This window comes from Asterias amurensis, chromosome 11, assembly GCF_032118995.1.
Source record: "Asterias amurensis chromosome 11, ASM3211899v1".
NCBI classification, from domain to species: Eukaryota; Metazoa; Echinodermata; class Asteroidea; order Forcipulatida; family Asteriidae; genus Asterias; species Asterias amurensis.
The window spans coordinates 14,118,301-14,132,609 of NC_092658.1; the positions used below are offsets into that span (position 1 = coordinate 14,118,301).

Sequence of the window (14,309 nt, forward strand, 5' to 3'; positions counted from 1 at the left end):
TGAGCAAATCCTTATAGCGTTGTGACCATGCACATCCATTCAGAATTGTGTATGGTGTTCACCGTCTCTTACATAACTATGCAAAAGTTTGCCCCTAATCATGTGATAAAGCAACTGTCTCGATATTGTCTCAGAAATTCAAATTTAAGTGGTAACTTGTAATTAAACACGTCATTGTACCAGACAATACTCAAATCTTACACGCAAACGGCTTATGTTATTACTTTGTGAAGTGGGCGTGGCTTACAGTGGAATTACAATTCCTTGGTTTTACATAAAAGATATTCACAACCAAGGAATCGTAGTTCTTATAAGTAAAAAGAATAGAAGTGTATAGAGGAGGAGGAGGAGGAGGTAGAGTGTTACCTGTTTGGCAGTTGGTTCCATTAAACCCTGGATCACACTCGCAGGTATAACCACGCACTTCATCTCTACACAGACCTCCATTCATACATGGAGTACTTGCACATTCATCCACATCTAGTGCAAAAGAAAAATATATGGGGGTCTTAAAAGTGGGTCGATTTAAACACAAGGAGTTATGATTGTAGAAGACTATTTTAAAAAGAACTACAAGTACAACACAATATGTTTGACATTGATTTAATGTTGCATCGGAGCGGGATGCAAGCATTAGTTGCAGTCGATCAATGATGATAATGATAAGTAGGATTTGAAACTTTGCTCGGTGGAAATACAACATAGTAAGCTTTGCAGTAACACCATGTATGATAATCTCTAAATGAATTGGGGGTGGTTCTAAAAAGAACTGTTGGTTTCAACTTGACTTTTCAATCAGTATGCTTTGATCGTCTTCTGGAGAAATGAAAAGTCTCCAGAAGACAATCAGAACATACTGATCAAAACTGTTATCATTACATGATGATAATGATGATGGTGTACGGATAGCAGCCACTAATTTAAGCAAACTCAACCCAACTGCCTTCCTATATACCAGAGCCAAATTCCATCAGATACTCTCAGATTTCAGGAGAAAGAACTCTATTCATCTCCTATTGCTGCAAGTGTACCCTATTGACCCGAAACCATTAGCCCATGTTTCTCTAAACTTCAATCTACAAAGCTTTTTTTGTAACCCACTTCAGATCAATTTAGCCCAGTTGTACCCACTGCCCCCAGTTGTACACCAAATCCCCATTCAAATACAACATAGATATAAGTTTCAACCAACTCATCACAAACAAGTATCCAACCTTCAATCCAAATCAGCCCAGATGTACCTACCCTTAACCCATGACCAACCCAGTGGTACCCAGACCTAAACCCTACTCAACCCAGATGTACCTACCTATATCGCATACGCTTCCAATCCATCCAGGCATACAATCACAAGTAAAGAACTCAATTCGATTATTGCAGACTGCTCCATTTAGACAAGGGTCACTGTTACATGGATTCACAGCTGTTGAAGAGAACAAAAAACACTCATCAATCTCAAACAAATATTATTCTGTTTCATTAAAATCTGACAAAACCCTGTTCAACCCAAATCAAAAATTAATTCCCTTCCATTGCCTTGTGACTGTGAAGGAGTTACTTGAGCATTTAAAAAATGTTGCTTCTCAAACAACATTTATAAGTTGTTTGTATACAGCACATTTTACCCTTACATATCAAAGCATTTTACATAGTGCCCTGGTCATTAGGCCAGTAGTATTCCTGTAATCTTTCTCAGCTCCCTGGGGAGTATACAGACCCGGGCTGCCGTGGCGCCCAATTGGCTTTTTAAAACACAATATCAACCTCTACCCTTGCAGAGACCAATTTATGCCCTTGGGAAGCAAATAAAGAGAAGCAAATATAGTAAAGCATCTTGCTCAAGGCCACATGTGTGTTATGACTTGATTTGAAACCACACTGCGGTGGGTAAAACTACCAGGACTTGACTTTGATGCTCTTAAAGGTAGTGGACACTATTGGTAATTACTCAAAATAGTTATTGGCATAAAACCTTACTTGAAAACGAGTAATGGGGAGAGAATGATAGTATAAAACATTGTGAGAAACAGTTCCCTCTGAAGTAGTAATGAGAGAAAGAAGAAATTTTCCACGAATTTGATTTTGAGACCTCAGAATTACATTTTAAGGTCTCAAATCAAGCATCTGGGTGTTTTTCTTTCATTATTATCTCTTAACTTCGATGACCGATTGAGCTAAAGTTTTCACAGGTTTGTTATTTTATGCATATGTTGGGACACACTCAGTGAGAATACTGGTCTTTAGCAATAACCAATAGTGTCTAGTGCTTTTAACTCCCTCGGCCATGGCACACCCTGTTCACAGCCATGGGAGTAAACTCTCAACAAAACCTGCAGAGCATGAGACCAGAAAACCCTCAATACACTAATTTCATTAGGTATTGGTTCATTGACTGCTTAATTGTACCTTGGGTGCAGTTGACTCCTTGCCATCCTCGTACACACTGGCAGGTATAGGATGTCAGCTGGTTGATACAGGTGCCATTGTTATCACATGGAGTGAACTGACATGGGTCCATGACTGCAAGCAAAATGGAATTTCATTACTATTAATAATTTTCTGGTAATGAAACCAAGATATTCATTTTGGTTTTACCCATACACACTGATGTTCACTGTATACTCGGTACGTTCCAAAGTTCTTTTTTTTTCACAGAACTCGAGAAAGTACTGAGTATACATTGCTATTTCACATCAGTGTATTTGAATAAAACCAAAATGAATATTCTTTATCCCCGATCCAAATTTAACATCCATGAAACCAAGACAGATAGACAGATATTAGGTAAAATGTTTATTCATAATAGTCATCACAGCATAAAAACTGAATTGCAACTATGATATACATCACTAAAAGTTAAAAGGGCTTCCAAAAGCAACATTTATACAACGTAACTCGGAAGTCTGGGGAAAGCTGTAGACAATTGTGTTTGCAACGAGCTAGAAACAAGATGGTTGTAACATTAATGTTAATAATATTGGCTTCTTATATAGCACTCATATCCGTCACTCAGAGACGCTCAAGGTGCTTCAACATTTAGTATTTTCCTGCAAGGTATTTTGGCCCTACGTTTCTGATGAATGAAACTGTTTTCCTTATACAAGTATGTGCATTACACAACACATGGGATTGGGCTTTAAGTCCCATCCAAAGGGCACAGCAATAATGTTTATTTGGTGTCTAATGGTAGCGCTTCTGTTTTAAGTTGTATAAAATAGGACATTTGCCAACCATTTTTGACAACCACTGGTTGTCCTTAATTAAAAAAATCTCTGCGATTATTTATAGGTTTGAGGGCTGAGTAGTACTTACTTGTTTCACAGTTGAGTCCCGTAAACCCGATAGGACACAGACATTCAAACTGGTTTGAATAGTTGATACATGAACCTCCATTCACACATGGAGCACTCATACACTCATCAATATCTAAAGGGGCAAAAAGGTTCACAGAGTAAAACCAAAATTAGCAGTAACAGCAGTGGAATCTTGTTGATGTAAAAGTTCTCCTCTGAAGTTGTAAAACTGACTTAAAGCCATTGGACCCTTTCGGTTCAGAAAAAAAAAAAATAAATCACAGATTTACAAATAACTTACAGGGTGTACAGAAGGCAATGGTGAAACACTTCTCTTGAAATATTACTCCATGAAATGCTTTACTTTTTGAGAAAACAGCAAAACAATATAAATTCTCATTAACAATAGGTGGACATAGAGTGTCTCCATTACAGCTCAGTAACAAAAAAAACCAAAGGTCTGACCAAAACAGGCTAGTGCAGATTTATCTTCTACAACCTGCCTTTCGTTCAACAGTACCAGGAAAGCTTGCCAAAACAGCATTCTTCCTAAACAGAGGTTTCGCTGGCCAAAGACCAGTTCAAAACAACTGAGGACCAGTCAAAATTCTAGTTCAGTTTTGAAAAGCATCTCTTTACGATATGAAATATGGACTACACAAAAAGCTGATGGACAACTGCAATGACAAGCTAACTGGGCTCAAAATAAGTTCATAAAGCCTGTAAGCATAACAATTTGCTAAGCACATAAACAGATTACTTAACAGAAATAGGTTACCAACTGAAATTACATTCAGTTTACAATGTTGTGACTGGTGCCCCACTGAATCTTTGCTAAGCAGATAAAATTGCTGAGCAGCAGTCCCTGAAAAAATTAAATCCACTTAAAACAAAAATGCTAGAATAAAGAGCAAACTGGTCCCATGGGCTACTGGCTGAAATAAGTTTATGGCACACCCTGACAACATGAAACCCATGTAGAAAGTAGAAGGAAAAAATTGCTTAAAGCAACTTACCAGTTTCACAAAATTCTCCAGTCCATCCTGGTGCACAACTGCATGTATATTCTCCGCTGGTAGGTTTATAGCAAGTGGCTCCATTTAGGCACGGACTACTATCACAAATATTCACCACTAGGAAGAATGTAATAGAACAAAATCACAAAAAGGAACTTGAAGAAACCTGAAACTCCATTGACTGATTTTAAGTTTGCAAGGTTGATTTGTTTCAATAGTATCTAAGAAATGTTAAATTTGCATCGGGGATAAAGAATATCAATTTTGTTTTTTACCCATACACCGAAGTGTGTTAGCACTGTATACTCAGTACTTGCCCGAGTCCTGTGAAAAATATCACAGGCATGTTACTCGGGTGGGATTCGAACCCACGGCCCTTGCAATTCTAGAGCAGTGTCTTACCAACTAGACTACCGAGGTTGCCCGGTAGCTTGAGGCAGTTCGAATCCTATGTTTTGGCAGCGGGTACCTCAACGATATAAGAGATGTTAAATTTGCATCGGGGATAAAGAATAATAATTTTGTTTTTTACCCATACACCGATGTGTTTCACAGGACTCGGGAAAGTACTGAGTAAACAGTTGAACCATTGAACCAATCTTACCTGTCTCACAGTGTATACCAATGACTAGATCAGGACACTGGCACACATAACCATTTTGGGCATTAACACATGTTGCACCATTCAAGCATGGACTGCTTGCACATTCATCAATATCTACAAAGAAGAAGCAATTCCAAAATCTTATTAAACTAAACTCATAAGTATTATATGTTTTCCATGCCTTAAAGGCACTGGGGTCGATTTCACAAAGAGTTAGGACTAGTCCTAGGAGATATACAAATTGCATGGGTAGTCCTAAGTTAATGTAGGACGAGTAACTGGTCCTAAGTCGAGATAAGACTAGTCCTAACTCTTTGTGAAATCCACCCCTGGACACTTTTGGTAACTGTCAAAGACCAGTATTCTCACTTGGTGTATCCCAACATACATGTATGCGTGAAATAACAGACCTGTGAAAGTTTTGACTCAATTGGTCATAGAAGTTGCAAGAGAATAATGAAAAAAGAAACACCCTTGTTGCACAAATTTGTTTGCTTTCAGATTCAAAATAAAAGGCTTCAGTCCATTAATTTTTGAGTGAGAAATTACCTCTTTCTCAAAAATTATGTTATTTCAGAGGGAGCTCTTCTCCCAATGTAGTATATGATCAACAGCTCTCCATTGCTCGTAAGTTTTTATGCTAACAATGAATTTGAGTAATTACAAATAGCGTCCAGTGCCTTTAAATTGCTCTAAACCATAAAGTACATTTATCTGGAAATATATCTACCTTTGTGGCATTCATCATGTGTTCATTTAGTAAAGAAATTAATTCATGCGATGTGCATTTAACCATTCATAAGGCAGAATGAATGAGGTGTTCTAATCTGGGCTACTTTTTTCCTTGAAAGATACTTCCAATCTTTCCAGAAATTCTGAAATCAAAAGGCGAAAAAATAATCCAATCAAGAGAAATCCTTACGAGGGTTGTAATATTTTCTGCTTACCTATTTCACAATTTGATCCATTGTATCCAGGGAGACAGTCACATGTATAGTTGGTTATGAAGTTATTACAGGTGGCTCCATTCCAACATGGAAAACTCTCACATGGATCAATCTCTGTATCAAAACAAATCAGATTGTTATAATAACTGAGTAGGAAAAATCAACTATAACAGGTACGATGCATTGCATGGTGAGGTATCAATAATATATACTTGGTTTGCTTTAACACAATGTGTGTGTCTACTTATCTTGCTTTGCATTCTACTACCGCGGAGTAGATTTTCGGAATTCGGAAGACTTCTCAGTTCTGAAAAATGATTCATGCATCAATCGTTTCACAGATTTGATGATGAAAAAATTATCCAAACCAAATTTCTCCAAAGAGAATCCATTCTTTAAGTCTATACATCAACAGCTGCAGTGCATCTCACCAAGTAAAAGTTTGTGGAGTATTTATCAATCTACGGCCCTACCTTAAGGTTTTCTTCACCAAAAATAATAGCAAGTTTGAGATGAATATTTTCTGACCTTTCTCACAGCGCAGACCCGTGTACTGAATTGAGCATCCACACTCAAACCCAGCCGTAGTGTCAGTACATGTTGCTCCATTCATACAGGGATCACTCAGGCATTCATCCACATCTATAAACAATAACAACATCATTCACCTGTAGAATTGCTTTCGTTTTGCTTAATACATATCTTGTGGTTGATGTCTCAATCTTTTTTTTTCTCCTTTTTTTTCTGTTTTGAGTTTTTCTTTCACAAGCATATGGTCATATGGCTCGATTTCTTAGGCCTGCTTATAGGCACAGAAAATATTTTAAGCACAATAAAATTATGTTCACCAGAATAAGGTTACCAGCCAAAATGCCATTTTACATGTACTATATATATCTGTGTCTGGTATCCTGATCCTTTCTGCTTACCAGAAAATCATTAAGCAGTATTCCGCGCTCTTAAGCAGCTCTATAAAATTGAGCCAAGGTGAAAAGGGTGTACGGCATATATAGGTTGAGGATTTTTATATTTGACGAAATTGCATCATACAAATTTTATCAACTTTGTACACAAAATAAAGTAGCTAACTCAAAATTGTTTTCACATTTTAATTTTGTTTTTTCTAATTATTTGTTTTTAGGGAAAAATCAAAGGTGACTTCGGGGATATGTTTGGTTATTGTCAAAGACCAGCATTCTCACAAAGTGTATCCCAACATATGCATAAAATAACAAATCTGTGAAAATTTGACTCAACTGGTCATCAAAGTTGCAAGAGAATGATAGGACAAATTTCCTTGTTGCACAAACATATGTGCTGTCAGGGCTGCGTACTACAGTATTTTCTTTTTGAAGTCTTTTAATATTCTAGTGACCTATTGAACTCTGACATGAAGGTCACCTAACCTTACCTATCTGACAGTGAGTACCAGTGAAGAATGAAGAGCACAGGCAGAGGTAGCTGTTAACTCCTTCAATACATGTTCCATTATTCAGACATGGACTGCTCATGCATTCTGCAGTGTCTGTTAAATATAAACGTACAAAAACATTTATAAGAACATTCAATGGAATTTTACCCTTCTTAAAACATGCAAAAAACATTGATAATTGTATCGGCCTTTTATCTGTTTATAAGACCAACATGCACATGAAATAATTAACATGTGAAATGTTAAGCTCAATCAGTCATCATAGTCACAAGACCAAATAGTGAAAAACATGTGTTGTGATCACTGTTCTCACACATTGGATTCACAAGATCATAATACTGTTGTTATTCATTTCTTAAAACTGTTGCATTTCAGGCAAACGTATTAAATGTATGTATGTTTAATGGTTTACTATGTGCTGTGGTCAAGCTTAATGCAGCCTACCATGCCACAAAAACCAGGGAAACCCTTTCGCGTTACACAACACAAAATACATACAGTCTAACATCCCATCTGAAAGACGCAGCAAAAATGGTTAAGTGTCTTGTTGGTTAAGGACACAGTTGTCAAGATCGGGACTCGCACCAACACTCCGCAGATCAAAAACAGCAGCATTTGAGATAGATAAGCTTGACTGCTCAGCCAAGAGACACTGCAAATATGTTATCAACTTCTGGCAATGTTAAAACCTAGGTAGCCTGGCAGACAGATGCATTTGATTACAATGGGTAATGTACCAATGTATCCATAGCATGGCGAGTACACATCTATTCAACCAATAACTTACACATAGCATGGCGAGTACACATCTATTCAACCAATAACTTACACATAGCATGGCGAGTACACATCTATTCAACCAATAACTTACACATAGCATGGCGAGTACACATCTATTCAACCAATAACTTACACATAGCATGGCGAGTACACATCTATTCAACCAATAACTTACACATAGCATGGCGAGTACACATCTATTCAACCAATAACTTACACATAGCATGGCGAGTACACATCTATTCAACCAATAACTTACACATAGCATGGCGAGTACACATCTATTCAACCAATAACTTACACATAGCATGGCGAGTACACATCTATTCAACCAATAACTTACACATAGCATGGCGAGTACACATCTATTCAACCAATAACTTACACATAGCATGGCGAGTACACATCTATTCAACCAATAACTTACACATAGCATGGCGAGTACACATCTATTCAACCAATAACTTACACATAGCATGGCGAGTACACATCTATTCAACCAATAACTTACCACTTTCACATATAAGTCCTGTATAGCCTGGAAGACAGACACATCTAAACGCATTGATGCCTTCGTAGCATGTTCCTCCAATCAAGCAAGGTTGACTAACGCACTCAATGGATTCTGTAACAAATGTTTGTAGACAAACAAATAGCATTGTTTCACACTCCCTTGTTGTCTTTGAAATTGAAATAAGGCCTCGATGTCTCCCAAAATAAATTCAGAGAAATCCAAATGAGACATGAAATGACTCATTGGTTGATTCAGTAAGTGCGTAGTACACATACATACCTGTTTCACACTGTAAGCCACTCCAGCCTGTAGGACATGTACAGTTGTAATGAGTGAACTGATTAGTGCAGTTACCTCCATTGAGACATGGTGTGTTGATACAAGCGTCTACTCCTGTAGTTTAAAGTACAAGAAAAGTATCTTCTTTGAAATGAAACAAATCAGGATATCGTCAATGCTTTGCTATTAAATGCCGGGGCCAGTGGTGACACTACAGAGAGAAAGGGGCAATTATTGCTAACTATAATGGAATTATTGATTGATTGATGAATTGATTGACCAACGGACATGATCAGACTGACCTGAACTTACAGGTATAACCTGACCAGAGTGACCTGGACCATCCTGGAACAACCTTGCAAAAGTTTGGATGTACACCATGGTTAACTAAAGCCTTACTATTTTGTCTCAAACCAAGGCTGATCGACCATTGGTTGACTACTGTGGTCGACCATTTGTAACAAGCCTCAAGACCATGGTTTCTTCACCGGTCCAAAATAACCTGTCCCATGCTTACATGTATTAAGTGAAGAGGGGAACCAGTGAAGCTTCAGCATAAACACTGAAAGCAAATGAGTTGAATAGCGTGGCACAGTTGGTTAACTACGGCCGTGTCCAAAACGACGACTTCGGCTACAGCTACGTCTAGATCAGCGCGTATACCAGTGTTGAAGAATAGCAGACGCGCGCAATCTAGCCGTAGCTGTAGCCGTTTCGGACACGGCCTAAGCTTCCAAATGAGTCATTCTAATGAGTGCATCCCTGTACATGTATGTTGCTGGTCAGGTGTCAACTAAATGTGCGCACTGGAACTTGCTCCTGATTGGACCGCACTGACCACCTGATTGACCCAACTTGACCTGACTGATCTATCGGGACTGACCTGACCTGACCGACGAACCTTACCTGACAAGACTGACTGACGGACCTGATCGGACTGATTGACCTGACCGACCAATCGACCAACCGAATGAACGTTCAATATATTATTTGATTAATTTATTTATTGACTACTTGATTAATTGATTGATTACCTATCTCACAGTTGACCCCAGTCCATTCAATGGAACATTCACACATGTACAACGATGAGTCCAGGTTTGTACAGCGTGCTCCATTCATACATGGGTTACTTCCGCACGGACTGGCATCTGTGAACAAATAGAAAGGTGAAATGTTGAATTTCACTTGCACAAGATTTGTTCGTCCTAACTCGAGTTAGGATTAATTTTAATGTTTTGTGAAATCGGCTGCTGGATCATTATAAGCATTACACAACACACAGGACCTACGGCTTTACGTCTCATCTGAAGTACGAACCAATTATGATTAAATGCTGCTAAGAAGCACAAGTGCCATGACCAAGAAATTAAACACACTACAACAATGTTTTTAACTTTTTGTAAATCTCTTTGCATTAAACTGTTTTTTATAAACTTTTTGCCAGAGTTCTGTATTATCTAGATTCCTTACCAGACTTTTATTGTTGTTCTTTTCCAGCACCTTGAGGCGGATTCTTTCTGCTATTATTTTTGCGCTTTATAAAGTTCTCTTTTTTGTTATTATTATTATTATTATTATTAACATCTAAAATATAGTACAGTGCCGAGAAATGCCACGACATACAAATAGAACTCACCATTTTCACATTGATCACCCTGGAAACCTCCCGAGCAGCGACAGAAATATGAATCAGGTCCTTCAAAGCAGAGACCTCCATTCAGACAAGGGTTACTGGAACATTCAAGTACATCTGAAAAATAACAACAAACAAAAATAATACAGCAGCCGATTTCACGGAACACTAGGATTAATCCCTATCTCGAGTTAGGACAAGTAACCCGTCCTAACTTAGGACAGGTTCAATGCGTCCTAACGTCTTCGGATACGGAACAGAACTCCTCCTAAATCCTATGATTAATCATAAGTTAAGAACAGTTTGGTGAAATGGACGGCTGGTTCTTTTAGCGTTTTATCACATCCCTAGTGAAGAATCGAGGCATCCAGTATCCTTTACAAGCACCATGTAATGGTTCACAAGGTGCTGTGGTGCAATATGCTGCCAAACAAACCAGGAAAACCGGGGCGAACCTCTTCTCTTTACACGCTTTAAGATAACTGTCCTTTTACGTGCATTGCACAACACACATGACAAAACGGCTGTATGTCCCATCCTAAGGAAGCATCAATAACGGTTCAGTGTCTTGCTTAAGGACACAGGTACTACGACCGAGACTCAAACCCACACTCTGCTGATCAGAAACATCAGAGCTCAATATGGTGTTCTCATCCTTGCCAAACAAATAATCAAAAGGCTGTATTTATATTATTACAACTGACTTTTTAACTGTTTAAGTCCTGCCTACCTTGATCACATACTGGACCCATCCAGCCCGATGTACAGTCACATGCGAAGGAGTCACCCAAGTTGTTACATGTTGCTCCATTCTTACATGGGTCGCTGATGCACACTCCAATATCTATTAAAAAAAGTTAAAAGCCTCATTTTGGTGCGTGGAGTTGGGATCTTGATTCTTTAATACTTTTGCATCAAGGAAAAAGAATATATAATTTGATTTTACCCTTACACCGATAAGTACTCCATACTTTCCCGGGATCTGTGAAAACAAAATGTCTTTATCCCCAATGCAAATCTAACTTCTATTAAATCGTTGGGTTAGGATAACCGATGCTAATACACAGGATGCCAACTGCCTCTAGCCACCAGGCAAGCTCAGTGGTCTAGTTGGTAAGACTAGCTCGGTGGTAAAATGGTAAGACTAGCTCGGTGGTCCAGTAGTAAGACATCTGCTGTAGCAATGCATCGGGTTCGAATCCTGCCCGAGTGATAAGCCTATTTTTTCACAGAACTCTGGAAAGTACCGTGTACACAGTGCTTAATACAAATTGGTGTAAGGGTGAAAACAAATTGTATATACTTGTTTCTTTTTTGTCTATTATTTAATTCATAAAAATAAGTTCCATTTGTTGCTGTTTGTTTACCTATTTCACAGCGTTTTCCTGTGAATCCTTGAATGCAAATACAAGCGAAGGCGTCTGTCCCATCAAAGCATGATCCTCCATTCAGGCATGGGTCACTTGCACACTCTAAAATATCTGTACAAATACAATTATAAAAGAAGCCGTAAAACAGGTGACACTGCGCTCTACTCCACATGAATATTCTCTTTTAAATTTTGACAACTGGTACTCAACATTACAACAAATTGCAGACCCACGTTTTATAACCATTACAATCCAATAGTAAATATTTCATCAGGGAGCCAGGTGAAACAGGTGTCACTGTGCTCTGTTCCATGTGAATATTCTCTTTTGAGTTTTGACAATCGATACTCAACATTTCAGACAGTTCCTTTGTCACTTGTCAGAATTCTCAATACAAACAGAACAAGCCGTTTGAAATATGGGTTCTTTGAAGAACCATTGAATTCAAAAGCAAAAGTTCACATGGTGTCATCAAAAACCTGTTTTAGTCTTATGATGACAGACAGAGCATCATACTGGTAAAAATGTTTAGTATTAGCTACTTAAAATACACATAATCAAGATAAATTTCATATGGCATCAATGTAAATCTATTCCTTACTAAAAAATGTGCAACCTTGTTGGAAAGGTACATGTATATTAGAGTACCCTCCCTAACCCAATTGCTTTCCCCTGAATCTAACAATGCTACACCAAGAAGTGTCGTGGCCAAACAGTTAAAAGCGCAGAACTCAAGCTTTGCTGTATCTGTTCAGCAGAGTGTGGGTTCGCGTCCTGGTCAATACACTTGTGTCCTTAAGCATAGGACTTAAAACTGTATGTCCTGTGTAGTGTTATAAAAACTATCAATAGAAAGGTAGAAGTAGAAGGTAGAATCACCTGTTTCACAATTGACACCTGTCCAACCAGCCAAACAGTCACACTGATAAGAGATGATTTCACTTCTGCATGTCGCACCATTCATACATGGCAGGCTCGAACAAGGTCTAACAATTTCTGTGCAAAATAGAAAAATAAAGATACATTTAAAAAGATTTGCAAAAGAAGTGGTAATGTTTTGATCTTTCTCTGCAACTTTGACAAAGGATCTCCTAGATAGGGTCGACACTTTGAAATCACAATTTTGACCTGTGGTATTCACAGATCTGAGATGTAGTATTTGCAGATCTGACTTGTGGTATTTGCAGATCTTATCTGTCAAACTTTTATCTGACTCATCATGGCATTCGCAGACGTGATGTATATTCATGTTATTACCTTGGCATGTGTATAGTTGGCAACTCCTTCAATGCATTTGTACCCAGGCTCACAGGGATTGGTAGGCCACAAAGTATGGTTGTGTTGTTTCCCATTGACTTGTGTATGGTTGTGTAGTTTCCCATTGACATGTGTATGGTTGTTTAGTTTCCCATTGACTTGTGTATGGTTGTATAGTTTCCCATTGATTGGTGTATGGTTGTGTCAATTCCCATTGACTTGTGTATGGTTGTGAAGTGTCCCATTGACTTGTGTATGGTTGTGTAGTTTCCCATTGACTTGTGTATGGTTGTGTAGTTTCCCATTGACATGTGTATGGTTGTGTAGTTTCCCATTGACTTGTGTATGGTTGTTAAGTGTCCCATTGTGAAGTGGCATCTCTGGAATTGTGTATGGTTGTGTATATTCCCATTGACTGGTGTATGGTTGTGTCAATTCCCATTGACTTGTGTATGGTTGTGAAGTGTCCCATTGACTTGTGATGGTTGTGCAGTTTCCCATTGACTTGTGTATGGTTGTGTAGTTTCTCATTGACATGTGTATGGTTGTGTAGTTTCCCATTGACTTGTGTATGGTTGTGTAGTTTCCCATTGACTTGCGTATGGTTGTGTAGTTTCCCATTGACTTGTGTATGGTTGTGTAGTTGGGTACCGGTCAACTCGGTCACAAGTCAACTCGAGCCCAGTCAACTCGGTCCCAGGTCAACTCGGTCCCAAGTCAACTCGGTCCCAAGTCAACTCGGTCCCAAGTCAACTCAGTCCCTATGGTTAATCGACGGGGGTGGCTTCGGCCGGATGGCCGCAAGGACATTTGCGTTGAAAGTGTACATTATTTTATGTTATTCTCATAGAAATTCTATTTCTATGGTTATTCTCGATAAGTTGCAAGCCTGTCTGATTATTTTGTAAAAAAATTGTAATGATGTTACCATTATGACCCCTGCCAACGATAAAAATATAATTATACAATAAAAAAAAAGGTGATTGTATGAACCATTTTAAAATCACATAATCTGTCCATCCTCCCTATCTAACTCACCCATCAAAGTAGGACTGTGCACTAGTAAGCATCGCTTTAAATTGAATCAGTCATACTAACATAAACAATCCAACAGTTTTAGTTACCATATTATGGCGAAATGTTTTGTTCGAGTCAGAAAGGATCCTAGCACAATGTACAAG

General features: G+C 38.4%; 1 protein-coding gene across 2 annotated transcripts in view; it reads right to left on the reverse strand.

Annotated features, from left to right (window-relative positions):
* The window catches only part of LOC139943665 (uncharacterized), a 50,717-nt gene that overhangs the window by 28,380 nt on the left and 8,028 nt on the right, over positions 1–14,309 (reverse strand). For both annotated transcript variants that reach the window (XM_071940398.1, XM_071940399.1), the window contains exons 4-19: positions 12,751–12,867; positions 11,869–11,982; positions 11,232–11,345; positions 10,505–10,618; positions 9,900–10,016; positions 8,866–8,979; positions 8,584–8,697; positions 7,272–7,385; positions 6,389–6,502; positions 5,861–5,974; positions 4,914–5,027; positions 4,310–4,426; positions 3,313–3,426; positions 2,407–2,520; positions 1,310–1,423; positions 367–480 (exon numbers count right to left, since the gene is read on the reverse strand). In XM_071940398.1, coding sequence (XP_071796499.1) covers positions 367–480; positions 1,310–1,423; positions 2,407–2,520; positions 3,313–3,426; positions 4,310–4,426; positions 4,914–5,027; positions 5,861–5,974; positions 6,389–6,502; positions 7,272–7,385; positions 8,584–8,697; positions 8,866–8,979; positions 9,900–10,016; positions 10,505–10,618; positions 11,232–11,345; positions 11,869–11,982; positions 12,751–12,867 — 1,833 coding nt within the window. The remainder of the gene's footprint in view (positions 1–366; positions 481–1,309; positions 1,424–2,406; positions 2,521–3,312; positions 3,427–4,309; positions 4,427–4,913; positions 5,028–5,860; positions 5,975–6,388; positions 6,503–7,271; positions 7,386–8,583; positions 8,698–8,865; positions 8,980–9,899; positions 10,017–10,504; positions 10,619–11,231; positions 11,346–11,868; positions 11,983–12,750; positions 12,868–14,309) is intronic.